Here is a 27502-nt window from a genome sequence, read left to right as displayed (position 1 = left end):
GAGAGACTTGCCCGAGTCCTCCTGCAGACAATTTTCTCGGTGCCACCTCCAGATCAGCAATATCTCAGCAATGGCGATGATTAGAATATATAAATTCATGTCCTGTGGCCTGACCTCATCTGACCTTGGATGAAAGGGGGGGAATGAGAAAGAAATGCAGCCCCTGACATCCATGAGCTGGCCTGGCACTCACAGAAAGGCTTTGGTGCTCTCCCAATGGACATGACCAATTTCACAGATTCCAAACATCAGACAAGGCCACTCTATGACTGTAATGGATCAAAACAAAAACTAGACTAATAAGCATTGTCCAAATTCCCCAAATGACTAAACATCACCCTCTCCTAGCTCATATGAATGGGTGCTGCTTCTTTATCAATCACTCCCTTTGCCTCACCTTTCTAGATAAGGATTAAGATACCCAATCATAGAATCACCCCCACTTTCTGACAGCCTCCAATCCTTGGACTCTCCCCATAAATCACCTAACACAAGGCCACATCCCATAATAGAATCTAACACCTTCTTACCGAGACATTGTATGGTATATATGTTCTCCTTCATGGCAAGGAATCAATGAACCCAGATTTGTGTGACTGGATGAACAAATTAATGAATGAAGGGACTTATAATAAAAGATCCAGGACTTACCCTCTAAGAGCTCATAATGTAGCAGGAGAGACAGGCAAACCAACGGTTCTCAGGCAGTGTGATGAGTATTATAATAAAACGTAAAGACAGGGTGCTGTACAAGTGACATGTCAGAGCCAGGGGTTTCAGTGAAGGCTTCCTGATAGAGGGGACACTAGGGTGAATCTTAGGTAGGAGTTAGCCCAGCACAGAGGTAGGGGGTGGATTTAGTGGGAGGAAAAACGTGTCTAGTCAGAGAATAGCAAGTTCAAAGGCAAGAAGCAGAGAGAGTATATAGCTAGACCATGACTGAGGTCAAGAAGGGACTACCAGCAAGTCTGCAGGGCCTTATATGCTTTTAGGTCCATTGAAGGGTGGTAGGATTAGATTGTATTTTATAAAGATTCAATAACCACATACTGTGATCAAAGTTAACAAATCATTTACCTCCAGATGTTAAGATGGATACAGCATCACTTTTATTGTATTGCCAAAAGGCATAAATTGAATTAACCATGAGGAAAAGGCAAATAATCCCAAATTAAGGAACATTCTGCACTTTGAACTCCAAAAATATCAATGTCATAAAAGAAAAAAAGGCTGAGGAGCTGTTCCAGGTTAAAGGAGACTAAACACAGCTAAACACAATGCTTTACCCTGGATTGGAATTGGGAACGAAATACTTTTTTTCTTTTGGTAGAAAGAACATTAGTGGGACAACTGATGAAACTCAGCTAGATAATACTGTATGGATGTTAATTGCCTGATCTTGGGAATTCCCTGGTGGTCCAGTGGTTAGGACTCCACGCTTTCACTGCTGCTGTGAGCCCGGGTTCAATCCCTGGTTGGGGAACTAAGATTGCCACAAGCCACATGGTGTGGCCAAAAAAAAAAATTCCCTGATCTTGGTAACTGTACTGTGGTTATATAAGAGAATGTCCTTGTCTTCAGGAAATGCACACCACAGTATTTAAAGGTAAAGGAGCACCATGTCTGTAACTAACTCTCAAACTGTTCAGAAAAAAAAAAAAAAAAATATATATATATATATATGTAAATGAGAGAAGGATAAAGCAAATGTGGTAAACTGTTCACATTTGGGGAATCTAGATGAAGGGTAGTCATGAATTCTTTATATTATTCCTGCAACTTTTCTGTAAGACTGAAATTTTTTCAAAATATAGTTACCCCTTCCCTACCAAAAAAAAAAATGCATGTAGTTGAACAAGCTCTATGTGTCAACACTGTGGTGGGACCTGGGAAGGAGAGGGTAAATAAGATGCATCCCCTGCTCTACAGGACTCATGGTCTAGCGGGCCATGTTGGCAGCAGATCCAAAGGTGTGAGACAAGACCTCCAAGAAGATGACAACAATTTGGGCAAGAAATGGGGAAGGCCTGAATGAACTAGGGCAGTGCCAACATAGCTGGAAGGACATTAAAGGGACAATATTTATGGTCTGGTGACTAACTGGACTTGAGGGAGGGAACAAGAGAAGTCTAGTGAGGTGTCCGGGCTTCTTACACAGTCCATTGGCTGGACCATGGTCCCAGTCACCAAGACAGAGTGATCAGGCAGTTTGTGGAGAGTAATGGGATTGAGTTTGGACAGCTCAGTGGTGCTGCTAAGTAGAGGGTTTGAGCTACAGGACTGTAGTTTAGGGGAAAGATCTGAGCTGAGATATATTTGGAGGAGTCATCAGCATTGAGGAGTTAGAGGAAGCCACGAGATAAAAAGAAAGCACAAGAGAACCCCAACATCTGGAGATCGCAGTCCCAGTCTTTGCCTCACCCAAGAAAATGTCCTTCAAGTTCTTACATTTCTACCAATGGTTTGGGCTCTTTGCCAGATTTTTCCCAGCTGGGTGTGTGGCTTTCGGAGGCTCCTCACTTTGTAGACTTCCTTCCCACGGGTAAATGGGGACATGGGAGAGTAGTTGTCTTAAGTACCTCCCGGTGTGAAGGCGAAATAATTGAGGCCATAAACACCAGTTATTCTAAGTACTGACCGTAAACTGAACTGAGATTGCTCCAACCATCTCCTGCCTGCCTAGAGCCTTGTGCCTTTAGGTATTGATTTCTGGTTCTTCCTCCTTAGTGAATTAAAGGAAATTAGAATGCCACAATGATTGTGATTTGAGTGCGATTTGATAGTGCAGATGGCAAAGAATGGGACACTTGATTGAGAGATAGAAATAATGAGGTAACACTGACCTTGGATTCAACACATACAATAAAACGCATAAATCTCAAGTGTGGCACTGGATGGTTTTTGACAGTACATACACCTGTGCAACTCACACCTCCATCAGGATACAGAACAGCTCCACCACCCCAGAAAATTCCCTCAACTCCCCTTCACAGTTAATACCTGACTTGCATCTCCCAGGAGCAGCCACCATTCTGTTTCCCTCCCTCCCTTAATTTTATTTTTTAATGTTTTAAACTTGGGGGTTATTTAGAGAAAGTATGGATGGTCAGGTGGCAGAGCCCGGAATGCATTTAGGCTCTCAATGGAGAATGTGAAACTGAGTGCAGTTTAGGGATATTTATTCCACAGGATTTTTTTTTCATTGAGGTATAATTGATGTACAATATTACATAAGTTTCAGATGTACAGCATAGTGATTCACAATTTTTAAAGGTTATATTCCACTTATAGTTATTATAAAATATTGGCTATATTCTCTGTGCTGTACAATATTTCCTTGTATCTTATTTATTTTATACCTAGTAGTTTGTGCCTCTTAGTCCCCTACCTCTACCTTGCCCCTCCCCCCTTCCCTCTCCCCACTGGTAACCACTAGTTTGTTCTCTATGCCTGTGAGTCTGCTTCTTTGTGTTATATTCATTAGTTTGTTGTATTTTTTAGATTCCATCTATAAGTGATATCACACAGGATTTGTCTATCTCTATCTGACTTATTTCACTAAGCATCAAATAAAGTCTGTCCTCTTGCCCCACCAAAAACGTTTTGCAAGAGTTGGCCTCCAGGGCTTCTCTGGTGGCGCAGTGGTTGAGAGTCCGCCTGCCGATGCAGGGGACACAGGTTCGTGCCCCGGTCCGGGAAGATCCCACATGCCACGGAGTGGCTGGGCCCGTGAGCCATGGCTGCTGAGCCTGCGCGTCTGGAGCCTGTGCTCCGCAATGGGAGAGGCCACAACAGTGAGAGGCCCGCATACTGCAAAAGAAAAAAAAAAAAAAAAAGAGTTGGCCTCCAGTTGACTCTCCTCCACTAGGAAAATAGGATTTGTTTAACTGCTTGAACTTTCCTTTTGAACCTGTTTGTGTTTAACCGGACCCTCGACCCAATCTCTCGATGAGGCATTTGGATAACATTGTTTGGTTAGGTCAGAGCTATCCGTCCAAACTCCAAAGCTTAGGTTCACTGGGCTCCAAGCCTCTCTCCCACCTCCCTGCCCCGGCGGGCTCTGCTGGATTCTTCCTGCCGAGGAGGAGGGGACGCGTGGAGGGAATCGGTTCCCACCCACAGCCCCGGCCGGGTGACTCTCCACCGCGGGCCCTGCTCTGCCACCTGACCTCCGAGCCACCTGCAAGTCATCAGGCTGGTGAGTGCCCTGCTCAGGCCGGCCTCCCTGCCCCCTCCCTGGAGAGGGGACATCTGGCGACAGCCAGCCCCACCCCCAAACCCGCGTGGCTGAAAGGAGACCGACACCCTCTGCCACCCGGGGACCCGCGCCCCACTCGGCCGGCCGGGGCTGGGGAGGAGGCGGGCGCAACCTTCAGCTTCCCCGCGGCACCCGAGGCCGCGGCCGCGCGCCGCCAACCGGTACTGGGCCCCGCGCCCGCACAGGTGGCCCGAGCAGAAAAGGGACATTTGCCAGACACCCCCTCCCCCCGGCTTGCACCACGGAGCGTGGGGTTACAAGTTGCGATTGCAAAAGTCCCGCGTCTGATCTTGGGCCTTATCTCAGTTTGACAGCAGGAAGGCCTTTAGAACCTCTGCCAATTTTTAACAGCCAGTGAGGACTGCAAATGCTACAGCGCTGGCAGGCAGCATTTGAGGACGATTTGAGCTGTGTTTCTTAAAAAAAAAAAAAAAAAGCGGTTTATCGAACGTAATATTAAACCAAAGACTATTTTCCCCTACCATTAATTTGCCCATCCATGTGTGGGACCAGTGACTTCAAATCAGATAATTGTCAAGGAGAAGGGTGACGATGCAGGCAGTTTTGATCAGCATCAGGACACAGTCTGGGAAAGAGAGAAGGCTCTTGAAAGTTGTCTGTCTTTCCTCTCCCACGTGGGTTTCTTAAGTAAGGATTTTTTCTTTTCTGATAATTTTTCTTTTTCTTCTACCTGTTCGCTGGTCACAGCCTCTGGCCTGAAGTCCCAGCACAGAACGTTCCTGCCTGTGGAGTTCAAGACTCCTTGCCAAACTGGCATGGTGCCTTCCTAGGCAGCAAGAAATAGCTGAGGGGCTGTCATTTCCTACAGTGGTGCCCCAACAATGTCCTTTTCTTCCCCCTTTCCATTGTCTGAATTTGAAAATGGATGTTATAGAGAGCAGACTGGTGGTTGCCAAGGGGGAGGGGGCTGGGGGAGGGATTGAGTGGGAGGTTGGGATTAGCGGATGTAAGCTTTTATATATAGGATGGATAAACAACAAGGTCCTACTGCATAGCACAGGGAACTATATTCAACATCTTATGAAAAACCGTAATGGAAAAGAATATATTAAAAAAAGAATGTATATATATATATACATATATATATATATAACTGAATCACTTTGCTGTACAGCAGAAATTAACACAACATTGTAAATCAACTAGACTTCAATAAAAAAAAGAATATGGATGTTATTTCTACTTTAGTGTATTATCACTGATGAACTGCATTTCTAAAACTGCAGTTCAGAGAAGTGCAGAGCAGGAAGATTGGCCTTTGGGCCGTCAGAGAAGGCAATCAACACCATGCACGGATGGGAAGGACAGCAGGAGGATGCCCGGAGGGCCACCAATGAGGTAGTTCCCCACCCCCTGACCCGCCTTGGCGGCTTGGGTGCTGGCATAAAAGCAGCCTTGCCTTGTAGAAGCAGCCAGCTCTCTCTGGGGGTCACTAGCGCCAAGGTGTGGATGTTGGAGTGTTGCTTTTTTTCTCTCTCTTTTTAAGAGAAACCTTGAAAAAAAAAAAAAGCACCGGTAAGTTGATTGAAGATGTCTTGTGTTATGGCCTATCAGCTCTTTCTTCTTTTTTATCTGTCTCCTCCTGCCACACTGCATATTTTGTTCTGATCTGGGGAAAGTGTGTCCAGCCTTTCCAGTTCTGATTTTAAAAACTCAATCTGTATTGGGATCTTACCAGCATCTTAGGTGTTTTGCTGAATTTGCTCCATGCGATGACATTTCACTTTATCTCTGTTGTCTTCAGTAAATCTCCCCCAAGACAATGTCTTCCGCTAAGATTGAGTGTGTTTTGCGGGAGAACTGCCGCTGCGGTGAGTCTCCAGTGTGGGAGGAGGCATCCAACTCTCTGCTCTTCGTAGATATTCCTGCAAAAATGGTTTGCCGGTGGGATTCGCTCAGCAAGCAAGTGCAGCAAGTGACCGTGGGTAAGGATGAAGGATGGGCTTGGATCTGCCCAGACAGCCATCTCTTCCCTGGGGAGGGGCGGTCACCTAATGTGTCATTCCTCTGGGACCTTCTTGTTAAAGCGTACTGAATATGCTTGAAAACTGTTGGATTGTCATCCTTTCTGTGTCCCCCACTTTGACCCAGGAGTAAAATCTGGGTGGTCAATACTTTCCTCTTCCCCTGCGGGTGCCGGGCAACATTCCCCATTATGTTTTGGATGGTGAGTCACGGTAGGGTCTTTCCTTCATACCTTCAGTTAACAGCCGTGAAAGTTGGAGACCCGGTTTGTGGCACAGTAAAGGTTATCTACCTTGGGTCAGGCCAAGGCCTTAATTTGCAAAAAATAATAATAATAATAACAACAGATATATCCCTTCTTTGTGCAAAGAGGAGATTTTGGACTTAGAAAGCGTTAACCGGGACTTTCTGTTCACTGTTCAAAACAGGATTCACAAAGGAATTTCGAGTGCATTGGAGTATGATTCTGTTAATGGCCCTGTGAGTTCCCATGGAGGGGTTATCACATTTTATGGCCCAAGGGTATGGGCTTGACTAGAGATAAAGAAGTTTCTTCTTTTCATTATTGTGTTCCTGGGAAAGAGATACCAGGAATTCCTGTGACCTCAGGACACTCTCTCTCAACCCAGAACTGGGGACCTTTTTTTTTTTTAGATGAGAGGGAACAGCTTTTAATTCACTCACGGACATGACTGTGGCTCGAGGCAAAATGACTGTGACCGGCTGTGATCAGACTTGGGGGAGGGACCCATCACCTTCCCTAGTCTCTCTTTCCCAGTATGCACACATTAGGGATATATTCCTACCCCTAATCTGCAAAACAAAAACAAAACAAAACAAAAAAAAAACCCAAACCCTGGGAAGAGCTTGTGGTGTCCACAGTAGCTTAAAAGCTAACAGAAGACTCAGGCCACAGGTTGGGATCCCTGAGGAAGATATGACGCTCCTACTAGTGTCTTGCACATTCCCTGGGACCCTCCACGGCTCCAATCAACTTCTGCACAGGGCACCAAGCATCTTGCACTGAATAGATGCTTAGGAAATGTTTTCACAATAAAGTCTGTCAATTTGTTTCCTGTGAGTACTCACCATGGTAATCAATCTCTCCACTTAAAAAAAAAAGTTTCCTTATGTGTGGAAAAACGTTAAACCCAGAAAACCTAAAATTTAAATATACAAAATATAGTAGTATAAGGAAGAAGTGATTTTTTAAATCACTGCATCTACATTTCTATTATTAGTAGTAGTAGTATTTATTTTTATTTATTTGGTTGTGTCGGGTCTTAGTTGCGGCAGGCGGGCTCCCTAGTTGCGGCTTGCCGGCTCCTTAGTCGCAGCATGTGGGCTCCTTAGTTGTGGCATGCATGTGGGATCTAGTTCCCTGACCAGGGAACGAACCCGGGCCCCCGCGTTGGGAGTGCAGAGTCTTATCCACTGCGCCACCAGGGAAGTCCCTCTATTATTTTTTAATCGTGCTTACTTCCAAAAAGGATTTAAGAAACAATTTTCAATTAAATACATACAAAACAGGGTCCCTTTAAAAAGACAAGTCCTAATTTAAAAAAAAAAAAAAACAAGCCCTGTACTTGAGGGAGAGAGAGATGTCACAAAACCCAGTTGCTGGAACTAAACACAGTTTGTGTCCCTGCATTTCCTGAAGATCAGGCAAACTGAGCATCGCTTGCTCTGTGACAACCGCCCTGGTTTACACACCACCCCCTTAGGAACCTCTCCTCTGAACTTGCTGTGGCACCTGCCCCAGTGTATGGTGGCTGCTGTGGTTTGACTTCTCTGCTTCTCCCGCTAGACTGGGAGCTTCCAGAGGAGTTGGGTTTCATTCATCTTTCCATCCATGCTGCCCGGAACAGCACACGGAGTTCATGCTCAACGAATAAACTGGGTTATGTAACCTTCACAGTTCAACAGAGAGGAGGGAGCACGCCCCTTGTCAAAAGAGCTGCAACCTCTTAGAGATGCCGGGTGGTGTGATGGACCCAGTGTGACTACTGGCTGCCCCCTGACTGCTGCTTTTATCTCTGCAGATGCCCCAGTCAGCTCTGTGGCCCTTCGCCAGTCAGGAGGCTATGTCGCCACAGTTGGATCAAAGTTCTGTGCTTTGAACTGGGAAGATCAGTCAGCAGTTGTCTTGGCCACAGTAGATAAAGACAAGAAAAACAATCGATTCAATGACGGGAAGGTGGATCCCGCTGGGAGATACTTTGCCGGTATGGTTTACCTTTAGCACCTACTTACTGAGCTTTGGGGAAGACCAGAATATGAGTTACAAAAGCCTCACAGCTGCAGTAGTAAAAGAAGTATTCATAACAGGTCTTGGGTTCTTCTTTTATTATTACTTAAGTCACTTGTATCCAAAAAAAAAATCCCATGAGAAAAACTTCATAGATATCCCTTTCAACTGCTCTCTCTAGCAGACTAAAATTTGTATTGTATTTTTGTAGTTTAAATGAGTTTTAAGATAGAGGTTGTGTTGTGGTTACTGTTTAAATTGGAAATAATTTCAAACTTTCCGAAGAAAAAAGTAACAATAGTACAAACAACACCTGTATAGCCTTTACCTAGACTCACCTACCGTCAACATTTTGTTCCAACTGCTCTCTCAGTACATAAACATTTTTCTCCAGGATCATTTGAAAGTAAGTTGCATATATCATGTGCCTTTACCTCTAAAATACTTCAGTGTGAATTTCCCAAGGAAAAAATGACATATTCTTACATGACCATAGTACAGTAATCAACTCAAAGAAGTTTAACATTATGACAATTTTATATGATGTACTATCTATATTTCAGTTTTGTCAATTCACCAAATAATGTCCTTTATAGCATTCTTTCCCTCCAGTACAGAATCCAGTCTAGGATTATGTACTGCATTTAGTTGTCATTTCTCTTTAATCCTCTTTCATCTGGAATGGAACATAGCCTTTCTTTGTTTTCTATGACATTGCCATCTTTGAAGACTACAATCTCACCCAACTCCCCTCTTTTTTAACAGAACATTCCTCATGTTTTTGCGTTTGTCTAATGTTTCCTTGTGATTAGATTGATGCTATATATTCATGGCTGGAATCACTGCATAGGTGCTGTTCTGTTCTTCTCGGGGTATCCCATCTGGATACCATCTGTCCCTCATTGGTGATGTCAGTTTTGATCACCCAGTTGAGATCTTAGATTTCTCTACTACATAGTTACTATTTTTAAATTGCAATTTATAAGCAGTTTGTGGGGTCTGTTAGTGATCTACTGCTGTGTTACAAATTACCCTGAAATTTAGTGGCTTAAAATAACAAACATATATTATCTCACATAGTTTCTGAAGGTCAAGAACCTGGGTCTGGCTTGGCTGGATGGTTCGAGGCTATGTCCTGAAGTTGCAGTCAAGCTGTTGGCTGGGGCTACAGCCTTGGAGGGAGCTGGAGTCTCTGAAGCGGCCTGGAGGATCTGCTTCAAATCTCACTCACATGGCAGGCAGTTGGCAGGAGGCTTCATTTCCTTACTGCGTGGGCCTCTCCATAGGACTGCCCGGGACATGGCTTCCCCCAGAGCCAGTGATGAGAGGCAGAGAGAGAGAGAAAGAGAGAAAGCCCACGGTGGAAGCTACAGTCCTATTATAACCAAGCTCAGAAGTGACATAGCATCACTTCTGCCATGAGCTATTGGTCACAAACTTATGGAGGGGACTAGACAAGGGTGTGAATACTGGGAGGCAGGGATCATTATGGGTCATCTTAGAGGCTGGCTACAACATGGGGAGATACTTTAAGTCCAAGCAAATATCCTGGTCCTCATCAAAATACCTTCCTTATGTTTTACATTCCTTGATGATTCTCACTTGAAGCCATCTTTATTATGATGGCTGCAGAATGACTTATATACAGATTTAAATGAATTGTAACTCTAGTTTGAAATTAAATAATGCATTTCACATTTAGTTCTCATTTAGCTCCCATCCTGACAACCCTATAGTTAGCCAAAGTTGATTCTAAATCCCTGCTGTTTCCACCTCCCCACTCTGCCCCTCACATCATCAGCCATGCTGTCCTGGCTCCATTCTTTCTTTCTTCCTTTCTTTCTTTCTTCCTTTCTCTTTCTCTCTCCTTCTTTCTTTCACTGTGCTGGGTCTTTGTTGCGGCACGCAGGATCTTTAGTTGTGGCATGCGGGATCTTTTAGTTGCAGCATGTGAACTCTTAGTTGTGGCATGCATGTGGGATCTAGTTCCCTGAGCAGGGATCAAACCGGGGCCCCTGCATTGGGAGCACAGAGTCTTAGCGACTGGACCACCAAGGAAGTCCCTCCCTTCACTTTCAACATGGAAGGTAAGTAAGATCTGAGCAGGTTGCGTGGATTGTTTCCCATCTTCCTGGACTTTACACAACCACAGATCTAGTCCAGGACAGGTTGAAAGATTAAAGATGAGAACCCATTGGAAGCCCTTCTGCCAGTAATTTCTGCAGGATGAAGAAATATGCTTGGATACTCTACCTCCTGTTGAAGTTGATTTTCTCTCTCCCTTATGGCTAGAAGTTTACAGCTCTGTGGCACTTGGTGAGACAAAATTAAAATGCCCTCAGAGGCCTGAGTCCTTAGCCTGGAGTCCCTAATTCTTAACCTTTGCCCTCTGGAGACCCCTTAAAATTGTAGGCATCAGTGTGCATACATACTGGTCATGTGCATCTGACAGAAGCACCTGAGAAACTTTTTCTAGAGAGAGTTTATAGCTTCCGGCAGGTGTTGAGAACTGTCCCTGGCCCAGAAAAGGGTGGGGTCATCTGATAGTCTGGATGGGGATCTCTTAGTGGTGGGTAGTACCCTGAAGGTGTCCCAACACCCAAGGTCTCACCTGTCTGGGCTTACTACTAGATAATGATAAACCAGGGCTCCAGTTTCTTTCCCACTAAGGAAGAGCCCTTTCTAAGCAGTGGGGGATCCACATTCATGTTCCAGGCACCTCCTTCTGTGAGGCAGATAGTGAGGGAAGGGGGTAGGTGGGGGTGGAATAGAAATAATAGAAACAAGCCCAACTGCCCTATAGAAAAAAACAAGGAGGGAGGTCTGGCTTGCTGTTCAGGCTTCCCAGTTTCAGTCCCTCTTCCTCTAATTCACTCTTCTTTCAGATGGAGCATGTTATAGTAAATGAGCTTTCTAATTTCTTCATTATGTTAAATTCTGCTCTGTCCTCTGAGATCACACTCAAGTCTAAGTGCATATCCCATGGGCACATGAGAAGAATGTGTATTCTGCTGTTGTTGAATGGCGTGTTCTCTATAAATGTCACTTAAGTCCAGTTTGGTTAATGGTATTCAGTTCTTCTATTTCTTTGCTGATTTTCTATCTACTTGGGTCTATTACAGAGAAAGGGATGCTGACATCTCCAACCGGAATTATGGATTTGTGTGTTTCTCCTTTAAGTTCTGACTTTTGCCTTGTGTATTTTGAAGGTCTGTTGTTTAGCACATGCACATTTAGGATTATTATGTCTCCTTAGTGAAGTGACTATTTTCACAATATGTAGTTACTCCTATTTATCCCTGGTAGTTTTCTTTGCTCTAAGTATATCTTGTCTGATACTAACATAGCCTCTACAGTTTTTTTAACTTAATATTTGCATAGGATAGGTCTTTTCCCATCCTTTTACTTTTAAGCTACCTATATCCTTATATTTGAAGTGAGTTTCTTATAGACAGCATATAGTTCTATTTTCACAAAGTTTATTCTGACATCTTAATTGATGTGTTTAGATTATTTACATTTCATGTAATTATTGATACGCTTTGACTTAGAGCCACCATTTTATTATTTGTTTTCTCTTCTTTCCCTCTGTATTTTTTGTTACTCTGTTCCCCCTTTCCTGCCTTCTTTTAGGTTATTTGAATATTTTTTAGAATTCAATTTTAATTTACTTATTGTGATTTTTCACTATATCTCTCTGTATAGTTTTTTAAGGGTTCCTGAATGGATTACAAATGTATAGTTAACTTTTCACAGTCTATCTAGAACCAATATTTTACCACTTCAATTGACAATCACCCATTTATATCATAGTTGTCTTTATATACGTAGATTTAAAATCCCATCAGAAAATGTAATTTTTGCTTTCGATCATCAGAAATATTTTAAGGAACTAAAAGGAAGAATAGTCTATTATATTTACTCATATACGTGCTATTTCTATTGCTCTTTCTTCATTCCTGTTGTTCCTTTTGGTATGCCCCTTCTGTCTGAAGAATTTCCTTTAGCAATTCTTTTAGAACAAGTCTGCTGGCTATAAATTCTCTTAGTTTTACTTCACAGGAGAATGTCTTTATTTCACCTTCATTCTTTAAGGATATTTTCACTTGATGTAAAATTCTAGGTTGACACATTTTTTTTCTTTCAACAAATTAAAAATGTATCACTTTCTTCTGACCTCCACAGTTTCTCATGAAAAATCAACAGTCATTGAAATCATTATTCTCCTATATGTTGTATGTATGTAATTTTTCTTTCATTAATCTTAAGGATTTCTATTTAACTTAAGTTTGGTTGTTGGTTTTTATGTGTTTTTGTTTGTTCTTTTTTTTTTTTTTTTTTGGCCACACCACATGGCATGTGGCATCTTAGTTCCCTGACCAGGGATCAAACCCATGCCCCCTGCATTGGAAGCATGGAGTCCCAACCACTGGACTGCCAGGGAAGTCCCTATTTAACTTAAGTTTTTAGAAATTCGATTATGATGTGTCTGGGTATAGGTTTCTTTGGGCTTATTCTGTTTGGGGTTTGCTCAGCTTCTCAAATATATAGTTTTATGTTTTTCACCAAACTTGGAGAGTTTTGAGCCATTACTTCTTCAAATATTTTTTGGCCGTGTATTCTTTGTCCTCTTCTCTAGGAATCTAGTGACACATGTGTTAGCTCTTTTGTTGTTGTCCCACAGGTCCCTAACACTCTATTTTTTTTCAGTCTCTCTTTCTCTCTGTTGTTCAGATTGGATAGTTTCTTGATCTAGCATCAGATATACTGACTCTTTCCTCTGTCATCTCTATTCTGCTATTGAGTCCATCCAGTGGGTTTTTTATTTGATTAATTTTATTTTTCAGTTCTAAAATTTTCACTCGGGGATTCTTTATATTTCTCCTCCTTTGCTGCTATTTTGAGTTTTGTTTTAAGACTTTGCAGATCGTTCATTTGAGCATTTTTATAAGAATTGCTTTAGTCTTTGTCAAGTAATTCCAACATCTGTGCCATCTCACTGTCTGCTTCTTGATTCTTTTTCCTATACGACTTGAGATTTTCATGCTTCTTTGTGTTGCCAAGTAACTTTGGATTGTATCCTGGACATTTTGACTATTACCTTATGAGATGCTGGGTCTTGTTTAAATCCTATGGAGAATGTTGATATGTTCGTTTCAGTAAGCAATCTGTATGTTTAGGTTCAGACCTCAAGTTCCAACCTACTTTCTATTAGGTGCCATTAGGTGTGCCACTCAGTGGTCAGTCTGAGACCTAGAAGGAGTTCTATCCATTAGCTCCATTCTCCAAATCTTTTGCATGCTAATTAGAATCAGATCCATGCATGTACAAACAGATGAGCCCAGCAGATCACAAACAACTTTATGGGGTTGCATTCCTGAGTATCATCCCTCTTTACTATCTTCTGGTACTTTCCAGCTTCCTGTAGCTCCTTTTCATTCCTCCAGTCAGAAACCACCCACTTCTATGACTGTTCTGCCTCCAGGGCCAAGTGGCAGGAGGGGAGAGAGAGAGAGAGAACATGAAAGCAACGATGTTTGATCTGCCCTTTTGTCCCTGCAGCTTCACTAAATGCAGAGGAATGTCGCCTTCCCTCAGAGTTTTGATTCCTGTAGTTTCCTGTTGCTGACCACTCTCTGCCTTTGCTACCCTCACTGCAGAATTGCCTGGGGGCTGGTGCATGAGAAAATGGAGAAAAAGGAGTAGAAAATGAGCAGGGGGTTTCTTCCACTCTCTCTCTGAGCCGTAGGAGTGTTTTCTGCTCCTTGCGCCAGATCTAGAGGTTTCTCTCGGACCTCTTTCTGCCTGCACCATGGTGCTCACTTCCAAGTTTCAAGCTGGGTTGAGTTCAGGCCAGGACATACTAGAGGATAAAATGGAGAAATCAAGAACTCGCCACCAATTAGGTGATACTTCAAATTCTGTGCTCTTCTCTGAGCCGCCTGATAATTTACATTGCAGAGTTGTCAAATAGCTATGCCATGCATTTTGTCCAGGTCTTAGAGTTGTGCTCAGTGCGAGAAAATGAGGTTGGTGCAGATGTCTGGAACCAGAACCTCTCAAGGTAGTTTTAATTTGCATTATAAGCAAGGTAGTTGTCATTAAAAAAAAAAAAAACCCATAGGACCCAGATTGGGATTGTATAATAATTTCCTTGATTTCATCACAGGGAAGGAGTCCTGGTGAGAGAAGATGGTGCAGTGCATGGGTGGGATGCTGTGCAGCTGAGCTCCGTGCTCTTTGGGTTTTGTAGGTACCATGGCTGAGGAAACAGCTCCAGCAGTTCTGGAGCGGCACCAAGGGTCCCTGTACTCCCTCTTTCCCGACCACCATGTGGAAAAGTACTTTGACCAGGTGGACATCTCCAATGGTTTGGATTGGTCTCTGGACCACAAAATCTTCTATTACATCGATAGCCTGTCCTACTCCGTGGATGCTTTTGACTATGACCTGCAGACAGGGAAGATCTGTATGTACTTTTTCATTATTTTTCTTAATATTGCTGGTATTTTTTTCATATGCATATGACTAGCAGGCTGCCTCGCCCTTAACCCATTTGAAAAGGTCCTTACTTTTCGAACAGAGAACTGCCTAATGTTATGATTCCAATATTGTAATGATTACACAGACTTGACTATGCTGCCAGTCAAGCCATGGCTCTCAGCACAACTAAATATGGCCACAGTTGGTATAATATGGCTAGATCCTTAATCCTTTTTCTTGCAACCATCGCTAGAAAGAGGCTCACTGTAAAACGGATCCTGTTCTACCAGCTGGTGCTTAAAGGCAAATAGTATACAGCAGAATGGGACAAAAGAACAGAAAATTAGAGTTTGGGGTTGATATTTCTTACTTGTACTTTAGTTAACTATAGGCACGTACTTAAAGACAAATTAACAACCTTTCAAAATGGAAAGGTAAAAAAAGTAGTTGCAGATTGTTCAACTCCACCAACGGGATCTAAATGAGCCATAGTTGGAACCTGGGAGGGAAGGAATTATTGGAAAGAATTTAAAAAGGAGTGCTTGAAACTTTCATGAAAGGTGCCAGACCACAAGAGCAAAACCAATCATAAAAATGACTTGAAAAAAATCATGAGTCTCATGTAGATTTAATCAGAGGCAAAATATTCCAGCACAGATGTTTTACTTTGAAATATGTAGTGCTCTTTTTCATGACTGTTTTTACCCACTTTACTTACACATGGTTTTAACATTTTTTCCCTTATACCTCAATCTGATTACTGTAATGACCTGGATTTTGTAGTGTAATGTTCCTCTGGATTTTGATGCTTGTTTTTTGTATATTATGATTCCCTTTAAGGCTGGCCAGTTGGTTTCAGAATACCCCTTTTCAGAAACAAGCTCTTCTAATATTTAAATAAGGTGATTTTGGAGCATTTAGTTGGGCAGAAACAGAACTCATACACCTTGTTAGTTTTTGTGTGTGAACTGTTGGCAGCTTGAACCTGGGCCCTTGGCTGGAGAGCGTGGAGTCCTAACCACTGGGCCGCCAGGGAATTCCCCAAAGTAGGCATTTTTGGAAGTAAAACAGCAAAGGTCTAACCACAGACTGAAGTGTGTCTGAGGTGGGCATGCAGGGCTTCAGTTCAGGTCTCTCAAAAAGATCTTTTGTTATTTTATTAAGAATTCTGCTTTCTTTTTTCTCTCCTCCTCTGAAAGCTTAGGTGGCTGTGTCTGTACCCAAACTAAAGGGAGTGAATCCACCCCAAATCCTACAGTACAAATCCTTCGTTGAGGGGTGCTCACTCATGTTTTTAGACATTTTTAGAGTTAGGATTCCTCCTGAATCATCCCGCCTGTGGTACCCATTTGCCAGACACTGGATAAGCAGAAACGATCAGTATTTATAATCAACTTGATTGCTCATTGTTTGATGCTCAGTATTGAGTGGCCTGTGGTTTTGGGGTGGGTGTGTGTGGTTGGTTTGTCTGTTTGCTTGTTTTTTTTAACCATAGCCAACCGCAGAAGTGTTTACAAGCTGGAGAAAGAAGAACAAATCCCTGATGGAATGTGTATTGATGTTGAGGGGAAGCTCTGGGTGGCCTGTTACAATGGAGGAAGAGTGATCCGTTTGGATCCTGAGACAGGTAGGCCCACAGCAAAATGAAAACCCCCCGCCATGTCTAGAAAACACCAGACACTAGGGGCCAGAGAAATTTCATTACTAATAAAGTTATATAGAGATACATTCAAAGGTCTCAATTGGATGATTTTGGAAATAAAGGCCAAAGATATAGCCCAAAATATTATAGTCATAACTCCTTTTCCTGTAGAGGTAAATCTTTTTTGCCCAGAAGAAATTGTCAGGGAAGGTAGGTGAAATACCTGGACAAAGTCTGACCTCCAAATCTTCTTTGAACTTTCCTATTGCTCCACAAGGGGTCCCGAAAAGTTGTGCGGGTGAAAATTTGCTAGAGCTAGACTTTAGATGAAATATTTGGTGACCTAGGGAAAAGACTCCGAACTGTGAAGTTGCCTGTTCTTAAAACAACCTCATGCTGCTTTGGAGGGAAGGATTACTCTGAAATGTATGTGACCAGTGCCCGGGATGGGATGGACCCCGAGGGTCTACTGCAGCAACCTGAAGCTGGTGGAATTTTCAAGGTGATCTGGCTATTTCTTTTATTTTGAGGGTGAGGTGGGAGATCTTCGGTTAAGTAACTGAATGATTGGTGCCTTTTCATACTTCCCAAATACAACTGTATTTGTCATTTAAGCTCATCATGCTAGACTTAAAAACATTTTATTGAGATTTTCTAGACCTGAAATGCAGGACAATGTGTTTAGCCCACTTTGTACAGTGCTTTAAAATATTTTTTTGCTTCAACGGTGTTTGGAATTCTATAAATCAGTAGAATAGGCTTGGAAAACCAGTGTTTGAAACACATTTATAAGATTAGTTGATTGTTTTGATGTTGCAAGAATATTTTCAGGTTCTTAACTTTTTGGTCAGTGAAATAAACACGGATAAGAGTTATAGATCTCTTGAGCTGAAAAGAAATGTAGAAATCATCTGGCGCAAACCCCTTTCTTAACAGATGGGAAGAAGATAGAAATAAATTCAGTTTTCAATTCTAGTTGTAAATGGTTGCTAGTTGAATTATTATCTACGTGAATAATTGGGTTGGACCATAAATACCTAATCAAATAGTTCCTTTATATTATAGGAAACAAAACAAGATAATAGGTGGCTAAATATATTATTGTGAATCACAAAAATGTTTTTGGAGAGTACTTGTGAATTACCTTGTATCAGAGTTTCTCTCTTTTCTTTTTTTAACAGATAACTGGCCTGGGGGTCAAAGGAATTCCTCCCTATCCCTATGCAGGATGAGTGACAGGCCTTCCTTCATAGTGGAGGAGACTTAGAAGACAACTAGAAAATTCTGGTGCTGAAATTTCAGTCTAGTTACAAAAAAAAAATGAAGCAATGATATTAATAGGATTAAATTTTTAATTACAATTTTTAAAACATAGAGCATTTTTAACAAGGGGTGGCAGGTGGTTTTGATAACATACTATAAGGCCTTCTGCAAAAGTGCTATAGAAATATAGAGGTGTTCAACCGTCAACCTGCCTCTTGATTCTTTGCAAATTGCTGGTGGAATTGGGGAAGGGGGAAGGGACCATAATTTGCTCTTTACTCTGCATTCCATACTTAACTATACCTAAAGCTTTAAAACACTAATAAATTAGTAGTCTGGTAATGACTTGCTATGATTATGTTCCTTTTTATTTTCATCATAATCTTGTAAAATATGCTGCAGTGCCGACCTACCTTCATATTACTTTTCCTGTATGTTATTTTACAAACTAAAATATTTCTGGAGGATAAGAATCAAACATTTTGGCAAAATCTGTGGTTCCGACTGCCACCTAGTAGATGTAATGTATCACTTTGGAAAGAATACTTTAAAAATAGCCTTATTGAGTTATAATTGACCTACACATATTTAAAGTGTACAATTTGATAAGTTTGACATATATATACACATTAATGAAACCAACACCTCAAGTAAGATAATGAATCTATCCACTACCCCAAGATTTTCCCTGTGTCCCTTTGTAATCTTTTCCTTTGGTCCTTCTGTATGCCTGCACCCATCCCCAGGAAACCACTCATCTGATTTCTGTCACTATAAATTAGCCTTAAAATTGGGTACTGTGGGGCTTCCCTGGTGGCGCAGTGGTTGAGAGTCCGCCTGCCGATGCAGGGGACACGGGTTCGTGCCCCGGTCTGGGAAGATCCCACATGCCGCGGAGCAGCTAGGTCCGTGAGCCATGGCCACTGAGCCTGTGCATCCGGAGCCTGTGCTCCACAACGGGAGAGACCACAATAGTGAGAGGCCCGCATACCACAAAAAAAAAAAAAAATTGGGTACTGTGATTTCTCCAACTTTGTTTTTTCAAAATTGTTTTAGCTCTTTTAGTTCCTTTGGCCTTCCATATAAATTTTAGAATCAGCTTGACTATATCTACAAAAAAATCCTGGGGCAATTTTAATTGGAATCGCTTTAAATCTGTAGAAAAATTTGGAGAGAATTGGCATCTTTACTATTTTGAATCTTCCAACCCATGAACATGGCATGTCTTTCCAATTATTTAAGTCTTCTTTGATTTCTTTCATCAGCATTTTGTAGTTTTCAGCATACAGATTTTTGTTTTGTTTTGTTTTTGGTTTTGGCCGCACCATGCAGCATGTGGGATCTTAGTTCCCTGACCAGGGATCAAACCCCCACTCCCTGCAGTGGAAAAGTAGAGTCTTATCCACTGGGCCGCCAGGGAAGTCCCAAGCATACAGATCTTGTACATGTTTTGTTAGGTTTATATCCAAGTATTTCATTTTCTGGAGCTATTGTGTTATTATTATTTAAATTTTTTTGTTTCCAGTTGTTCATTGCTCATTTATGGAAGTATGATTGGTGTTTGTAGCTTGAATTTGTATCTGATGACTTTGCTAAACTCACTTATTAGTTCTAAGAGTATCTCTATAACTTCTCTGGGATTCATGTCTTCTGTGAGTAGACAGTTTTATTTTGTCCTTTCCAATATGTATACTTTAATTTCTTTTTCTTACCTTATTGCACTGACTAAAACTGCCAGCATTATGTTGAATAGGAATAATAAGAGTGGATATCATTGCCTTGCTCTCAATCTTAGGAGAAAAGCATGGAGTCTTTCTTCAGTAAATATGATGTTAGCTGCAGAATTTTTTGTAGATGCCCTTTCTCATGTTGAGTAAGTTCTCCTCTAGTCTAGTTTGCTGAGAGTTTTTATTAGTAGTAGTAGTAGTATTTTGGTTTTTTATTTTATTTTATTTATTTATTTTTTATTTACTTTTGGCTGCGTTTGGTCTTCCTTGCTGCACACGGGCTTTCTCTAGTTGCGGCGAGCAGGGGCTACTCTTCGTTGCGGTGCACGGGCTTCTCACTGTGGTGGCTTCTCTTGTTGTGGAGCACAGTCTCTAGGCGTGCGGGCTTCAGTAGTTGTGGTGCGTGGGCTCAGTAGTTGTGGCTCGTGGGATCTAGAGCGCAGGCTCAGTAGTTGTGGCACGTGGGCTTAGTTGCTCTGCGGCATGTGGGATATTCCCGGACCAGGGCTCGAACCCATGTCCCCTGCATTGGCAGATGGATTCTTAACCACTGTGCCACCAGGGAAGCCCAGTAGTAGTATTCTGGATGTATTTTATCCATTTTTTTCTGCATTTGTTGATACGATCATATGGTTTTTCTTCTTTAGACATTAATATGATAGATTTTTGCATCCTTGGGATAAACCCCACCCTGGGTGGTGGCATATTATTCTTTTTATATATTACTGGATTCAACATTCTAAAATTTTGTTGAGGATTTTTACATCTATGTTCATCACGGATATTGGTCTCTAGTTTTCTTTATTTCTACTATCTTTGCCTGGTGTTGACATCAGGGTAATACTGGCCTCAGAAAATGAGTTAGAAAGTAATCCCTCTTCTATTCTCTGGAAAAGATAGTGTCTATTTATGGTTATTTATTCTTTAAACATTTAGCAAAATTCACCAGTGAAGCCATTTGGACCTGGAGATTTCTTTTTCAGAAGGTTTTTTAAACTTTCCCTAATAATTATAGGGCTACTCACGTTATCTATTTAATCTTGGTGAGGTTTGATAGTTTCTGGCTTTCAAGGAACTATTCATTTTCGTATAAATTGTCAAATTTATGTGCTTAGAGTTGTTCATAGTATTTCCTTTTTTAAAAAAATAATGTCTATGAGGTTTGTAGTAACATCCCCCTTTCTCCCTGGTACTGGTTATTTGTGTCTTCTCTATTCTTTGTCAGTCTTGCCAGAGGTTTATCAGTGTATTGATCTTTTAAAAGAACTGATTTTTTATTTCATTGATTTATCCTCTTATCTTCATTATTTTCTTCCTTCTGCTTTATTTTGATTTATGTTGTTCTTTCTCTAGCTTCTTAAATTGGAATCTTAGATTATGAATTTGAGACATTTCTTCTTTTCTAAAATAAGCATTTAATGCTATAATTTTTCCTCTCAGCACTTCTTTTTCTGCAGCCCACAAAGACTGATATGTTGTATTTCCATCTTTGTTAAGTTCAAAATATTTTCGAATTTCCTTGGAGACTTTTTGAGTGTGTTGTTTAATTTCCAAATGATTGGAGAGTTTACTGTTATCTTTTTGGCATTGACTTCAGGTTTAATTCCATTATGGTCAGAGAGCATATTTTCTATAATTTCAAGTCTTTGAAATTTATTAAAGTTTGATTTATGACCCAGGTCATGGTCTATCTTGCTAAGTGTTCTATGTGCACTTGAGAAAAACGTGTATTCTGCTGTTATAAGTGGGGTGTTCTACAGATGACAGATTCAGTTGATGATGTTGTTCGATTTTTAAAAATTTTTTATTTTATTTTATTTTATTTTTATTTTTATTATTTTTTTTGGCTGCGCTGGGTCTTCGTTGCAGTGTGCGGGCTCTTTGTTGTGGACTTCTCTCTAGTTGTGGCACACGGGCTTCTCTAGTTGTGGTGCGCGGGCTCTAGAGCACATGGGCTCAGTAGTTGTGGTGCACAGGCTTCTCTCTAGTTGGGGTGTGTGGGTTTTAATTGCCCCTCGGCATGTGGGATCTTAGTTCCCCGACCAGGGATCTAAGCATTGGAAGGCGGATTCCCAACCACTGGACCACCAGGGAAGCCCCCAGGTGTTATTCAGTTTTATATCCTTCTTAAGCTTCTGTCTTCTAGTTCTATTAATGAGAAAGGAGTGTTGAAATCTCCAACTATAATTTTGGATTTGTTTATTTCTCTGTTCAGTCTGACAGTTTTTGGTTTGTGTATTTTGGAACTCTGTCATTAGGTACATATACCTTTAGAATTGTTTGTCTTCTTGGTAAACTGACTCTTCTTCAATATGTAAGGTCTCTCTTTATCTCTGGTAATTTTCTTTGCTCTAAAGTCTACTTTGTCAGGGACTTCCCTGGCGGTCCAGTGGTTAAGACTCTGTGCTCCCAATGCAGGGAGCATGGGTTCGATCCCTGGTCAGGGAATTAAGATCCTGCATGCCCCATGGCATGGCCAAAAATAAATAAATAAATAAATAAAGTCTACTTTGTTGGTTTCTTTTAGTTCAAGTTTGCATGGTATATCTTTTTCCAACCTTTTACTTTTCAAGTACTACCTATATCATTATATTTAAAGTGAGTTTCTTCTAGATAGCATATATAGCTGGGTCATTTTTTAAATTGAGGTATAGTTGATTTACAATATTGTGTTAGTTTCAGGTGTAACTGGGTCATTTTTTTAATCTTCTGACAATCTCATATTTTAATGGATGTGTTTAAACCATTTACACTTGGTATAATTTCTGGTATGTTTGCATTTAGTCTGCCATTTTATTATTTGCTTTCTCTCTCTCTCTTTTTCCTGTTTATTGTTCTTCTGTTTGCCCTTCCCTGCCTCCTTTTGGGTTATTTGAACTTATTCTTGTACCTATCATGATTTTGACTATATCTATTTGCATTAATTTTGATGACTACTTTGGGGATTATAAAATACCTAGTTAGTTCTTCATAGTCTATTTAGAATCAATATCTTATCACTTTAATCGGAATGTATAAACCTTACCACCATATAGGTCCCTTTACACTTCCTCCTTCATGTATAAGTGTATTGTATACTGTATCTATATACACTGAAAATTCATCAATGTTAATTTTTTTGCTTTCAACCGTCAAGCATGTTTTATTCTTTTTTTTTTTTTTGCCATGCTGCATGGCTTAAGGAGTCACAGTTCCGCAACCGGGGATTGCACCCAGGCCACAGCAGTGAAAGCCTGGAATCCTAACCACTAGGTCACCAGGGAACTCCCAAGCATGTTTTAAAGAACTCAAGAGGAGAATAGTCTATTATATTTACCGAGATACTTACCATTTCTGTTGTTCTTCCTTCATTTCTGATATTCCAAGTTTCCTTCCTATATCCTTTTTATTGTGTGAAGAACTTCCTTTAGCAATTCATTTAGAGCAGGTATGCTGGCTATGAATTCTCTTAATTTTCCTTCATAGGAGAATGTCTTTATTTCACCTTCACTCCTGAAGGCTATTTTCACTGGATATGGACTTCATGGTTGGTAGTTCTTTTCTTTCAGCCTTTTAGCAGTTGAAAAATGTTGTGCCATTTCCTTCTGGTTTTCATGGTTTCGATGAGAAATCTGCAGTTGCTGAAATCATTGTTCCCCTACAGGTAATGAGTCATTTTTCTCTTACTGATTTCAAGATAATTCATTTTGTCTTTAGTTTTCAGCAGTTTGATTATAATGTGTTTGGATATGGATTCCTTTGGGTTTATCCTGTTTGGGGTTTGCTCAGCCTCTTGAATCTGTAGGCTTATGTCTTTTACCTAACTTGAGAAGTTTGGGGGTCCATTATTTCTTAAAATACTTTTTTCTACCTCACATTCTTCTTTCTCGGACTCCAATTACTTGAATATTAGACTTTTTGTTGTTGTCCCACAGGTTCCTGAAGTACAATTCCTGAAATTAACAGTTCCTGTTAATTTTTTAAAATATTTTTTCTCTCTTGTTCAGATTGGATAATTGTTATTGATCTATCTTCAAGTTCACTGGCTTTTTTCTCTGTTATCTCTATTCTGCTGTTGAGTCCATCAAGTGATTTTGTTGATGTTGTTGTTATTTTATTTTTCAGCTCTAAAATTTCCATTTGGTTAATCTTTGTCTTTTTTCTATTCCAATACTTTCCATTTTCATATTTGTTTTGAGAATTTTCATGATTGCTCAGTCAATCATTTTTATAATAGCTCTTTAAAGTGCTTGGCAGATAATTCCAACATCTGCATTATCTCATTCTTGGCACCTGTTGATTGTCATTCCCCACTTGAATTGAATATTTCACTGTTCTTTGTATGCTGAGTAATTTTGGATTGTATCCTGGACACTTTGAATATTATATTATGAGACTCTAGGTCTTATTTAAATCCTATTAAGATAATTCAGGAAGAGTCATGTACCACAGTGTTCATTGCAGATCTATTTACAATAGCCAGGACACAGAAGCAACCTAAGTTTCCATCGACAGATGGATGGATGAAGAAGATGTGGCACATATACACAATGGGATATTACTCAGCCATAAAAAGAAATGAAACTGAGTTATTTGTAGTGAGGTGGATGGACCTAGAGTCTGTCATACAGAGTGAAGTAAGTCAGAAAGAGAAAAACAAATACTGTATGCTAACACATATATATGGAATCTAAAAAGAGAAAAAAAATAGGTTATGAAGAACCTAGGGGCAGGACGGGAATAAAGACGCAGACCTACTAGAGAATGGACTTGAGGACACGGGGAGGGGGAAGGGTAAACAGGGACAAAGTGAGAGAGTGGCATGGACATATATACACTACCAAACGTAAAATAGATAGCTAGTGGGAAGCAGCCGCATAGCACAGGGAGATCAGCTCGGTGCTTTGTGACCACCTAGAGGGATGGGATAGGGAGGGTGGGAGGGAGGGAGACACAAGAGGGAAGAGATATGGGGATATATGTATTTGTATAGCTGATTCACTTTGTTATAAAGCAGAAACTAACACACCATTGTAAAGCAATTATACTCCAATAAAGTTGTTAAAAATAAATAAATAAATAAATAAATAAATAAATCCTATGAAGAATGTTGATACATTTGTTTTAGCAGACTATCTGCATGGTTAGGTTCCATCCACAAGTTCCATCCTATCTTCTGTGAGTGTGGTTCCAGTGTCAGTTCAGTTTTCACAGGCTTTTCACTGTTATTCACGTCTGTCTCATGTGTGTACCCCCCAGTGGTCAGTCTGGGACCAGGGAAGGGATCTAGCACTAGCTCAGTTCTCACAGTCTTTGGTATGTTAATCAGGATCCAATTCATGCACATGCAGGTCAGAAGCTGGGAAAAGCAACTCCATAAAGTTGTTTATGAATATCTCAGCTCAAACCCAATCTGCAAAGGCCTTTTCATTGGGGATCTCCAGGGAGCATGTGGGTCTGAAGCTTCAGCCAGCCTCTCCCCCGTCTTCACTGCAGTCCACTAGCTGTCTGATCTCTGCTTGGTCCTTTCCCAACCCCATTTCTCAAGGGAGTTCAGAGAGCAACAGAGCTGGCATGAGGAGACTTCCAGCACTCCAAGAAGGATGTAGAAAGCTTTATTGTGGGCCAGCAGGAGACCAGGGATGATCTGAAGCACAAAACAGAGCACCTTCCCCTTCCCCCCAATACAGCTGGCTAGCCTCTTAACCCATTCACTTCCAAACAGTGATAGAGGTGGAATGGCTGAGGAGGTAGGTCATTCAAGGTAGGTCAGAGAGGTAGATATGTGAAATGTCTGAGGAGCTCCAGGGACCAAGGTGGGGTATTCTGTGAGGAGGAAATCTCCTGGAATTTCAGGTGATCCCAAGCCCCCAGAGTGGCTCTCCTGCTCTCTCCAGGACCCCTAGCCCCAGGAACTCAACCTAGTGGGACCCAGGCTCTAGCCCCCTAGCCTGGTGGTGGAAGCCTCCCCCATGACAAACATTAACCCCCTTGCACTGAGTCTCTTCTGGCTAATTGTCCAGATGGCCATCTAATCAACCAAACTTCTAAAACGACGTCTACTTGGCAGTGAATCAAGACATCTGGTTAACTTACGAACACAGAAGTAAGATCAACCACCAAATCAGAACACCTTGTCAAACCCCAAAGCAGGTCATCTGGTCAGCTTGACTTAAAAGGAAATCTTTCATCATCCCTGAGGGTACCTGCACATTTCTCGCTGGGCATGCCAAGAATGCAAGGCCTTAGTCACTCTTTACACAGTTTCAGAGTTGTATTTGTAGCAAGCTCCCTTGAGAAATGAGGTAGTATTTCCTTCCAGACAAAAAGCAGGTTTGTTGCTGCTCATTATAGGAGCAATTAATCCCCCACATTCAGTGTTCCTCTTCTATAACAACACCCACTATGTGCACAGGCATGCATCTAAGCCCACCTGTATTACCCCCTTGGAGAACCAGTTCAAACAACACACTAGCACTCTGGCTACTGCTTTTGCTGTGAAGAGTAAAATCCTTTATCTCTGACCCAGGAGTCTTATGTCTTCTGCTTGCATCCATGAAACAGGATAGATTGTTAGCTTGCAAGTAGGGTAAAATCTCAGACCCTTTACATTTCTGGACATTGACCTGCACCCATCAGACACTGAGTCCAATGTCCTCAGGCCAGGAGGTAAATAACACCAGGCTCCTCACACCAGGCACTAGATCCTGTCTCCCCCTTGCCAGATACCAACTCCCAACCTCTGCTGCCAACTACTAGTGCCCCAATTCCCACCCCCAGAGGTTAACAAATAGCTCCAGAACCTACCTCTTACCTTTTGCTTCAGAGACTAGGTTCCAACCTCTCTCTCCAGAGACCAAGCCCTGACCTCTCCTGCCGGAGATTGTCAGGACCTCTGCCTCCCAACCTGTGCCATGATCAACTAGGTTCCCCAGTTTCCCCTCTAGAGGCCAAACCTCCAGTACGCATCGAGATGCTAAGTCCCAATTTCAGCTCCAGAATCTAAATCCTTATTCTTAGTCATGAGATGAAGTCTCCAATTTTCACTGCAGAGGATGTCCCAACTTTCACAAGTGGTCACCAAAGCTGTCTAGCCACCTGACCTCAACCGAGTATTTCATGATACCATTTCTCATGCAGAGGAGAAAGGGATGGGGAGAGACCAGCAAAGGTAGACCCTGGAGTCTTACAAAGAAGGTACAGGGTCCATTCAGGACTGATCCTAGGAAAACCAGGAACAGTAACAGACCCTGAGCAGGCCCTTTCTACCCTCTGTGGCTGGTTGGTCTGTCGATAATGACCCAGGCACCTAGAAGCCCCATTTCTTGGGTAGAGGAGGTTGGGGAGCAGTGGAACAACCTCAGGAGCCAACACCAAGGGTACAGAGGCTTTTTAGGAAGAACCCACTGGGAAAAAGAGGTAAAACCAAATACCAGCACGTGCTCCTGCAACAGAGTGGGCTAGACACACAGCCTGCACCTGGGCACTTAGTGACTTCATCTCTTATGCAGGGGAGAAAAGAATTCATGAAAATGGCACAAGTCAACCCTGGGGTTCTCCGTGGTGGGTGCAGTGAGTGGCCTTTCAGGAGGGGCAATGCAAGAACTCGATGGATCTGAGGCCCCAAGCAGTGCCCCTCTCTGCATCCAGCTGGTCTTCCAATAACTACCAGGGATCTGTGGCCCAGTTTATCATGTGAGGGAGCAATGGAATCCCATGGAATGACCCCAGGGACCAATGTGAGGCATAAAAACATCTTTCAGGGGAACCTCCTATGGAACAGGGACTATCTGAAACCTCATCTAAGCTCCACCCTCTTCAGCCAGCTTGTGATCTGACATTGTTACTCTCTGATGCCATGGTCTGGAAGGTTGACTGACTTGCTCAGCTTGACTCTGGAAGCTAGATTGACTTGC

The 27502-nt window shown here is 41.7% G+C and overlaps 1 protein-coding gene across 3 annotated transcripts; it reads left to right on the top strand.

The window, feature by feature from the left end:
• Nucleotides 1–3869: 3869 nt before the first annotated feature.
• On the top strand, nt 3870–18717 carry RGN (regucalcin). 3 transcript variants are annotated; one of them, XM_081222083.1, is made up of 8 exons: nt 3870–4198; nt 5506–5617; nt 6024–6204; nt 8287–8469; nt 14746–14961; nt 16471–16602; nt 16965–17119; nt 17799–18717. In XM_081222083.1, the coding sequence occupies exons 3-8, from the start codon at nt 6042–6044 to the stop codon at nt 17847–17849; spliced, it is 900 nt and encodes a 299-aa protein (XP_081078209.1). In that variant the 5' UTR covers nt 3870–4198; nt 5506–5617; nt 6024–6041; the 3' UTR covers nt 17850–18717. The 3 variants fall into 3 exon arrangements, with proteins under 3 accessions (XP_081078209.1, XP_081078211.1, XP_081078210.1); XM_081222085.1 differs by lacking the exon at nt 5506–5617; XM_081222084.1 differs by lacking the exons at nt 3870–4198; nt 5506–5617 and adding an exon at nt 5709–5794.
• The last annotated feature ends 8785 nt before the right edge of the window (nt 18718–27502 follow it).

This window comes from Mesoplodon bidens, assembly GCF_964165515.1.
Source record: "Mesoplodon bidens genome assembly, chromosome: X".
Lineage (NCBI taxonomy): Eukaryota > Metazoa > Chordata > Mammalia > Artiodactyla > Ziphiidae > Mesoplodon > Mesoplodon bidens.
This window is presented reverse-complemented; position numbering and strand designations above follow the sequence as displayed.

Coding starts and splice junctions, on each gene's coding strand:
- RGN (XM_081222085.1), top strand. CDS start 6,042: ATGTCTTCCGCTAAGATTGAGTGTGTTTTGCGGGAGAACTGCCGCTGC. Junction 6,205..8,286: donor AGTGCAGCAAGTGACCGTGG/GTAAGGATGAAG, acceptor TTATCTCTGCAG/ATGCCCCAGTCAGCTCTGTG. Junction 16,603..16,964: donor CCGTTTGGATCCTGAGACAG/GTAGGCCCACAG, acceptor TTGGTGACCTAG/GGAAAAGACTCCGAACTGTG.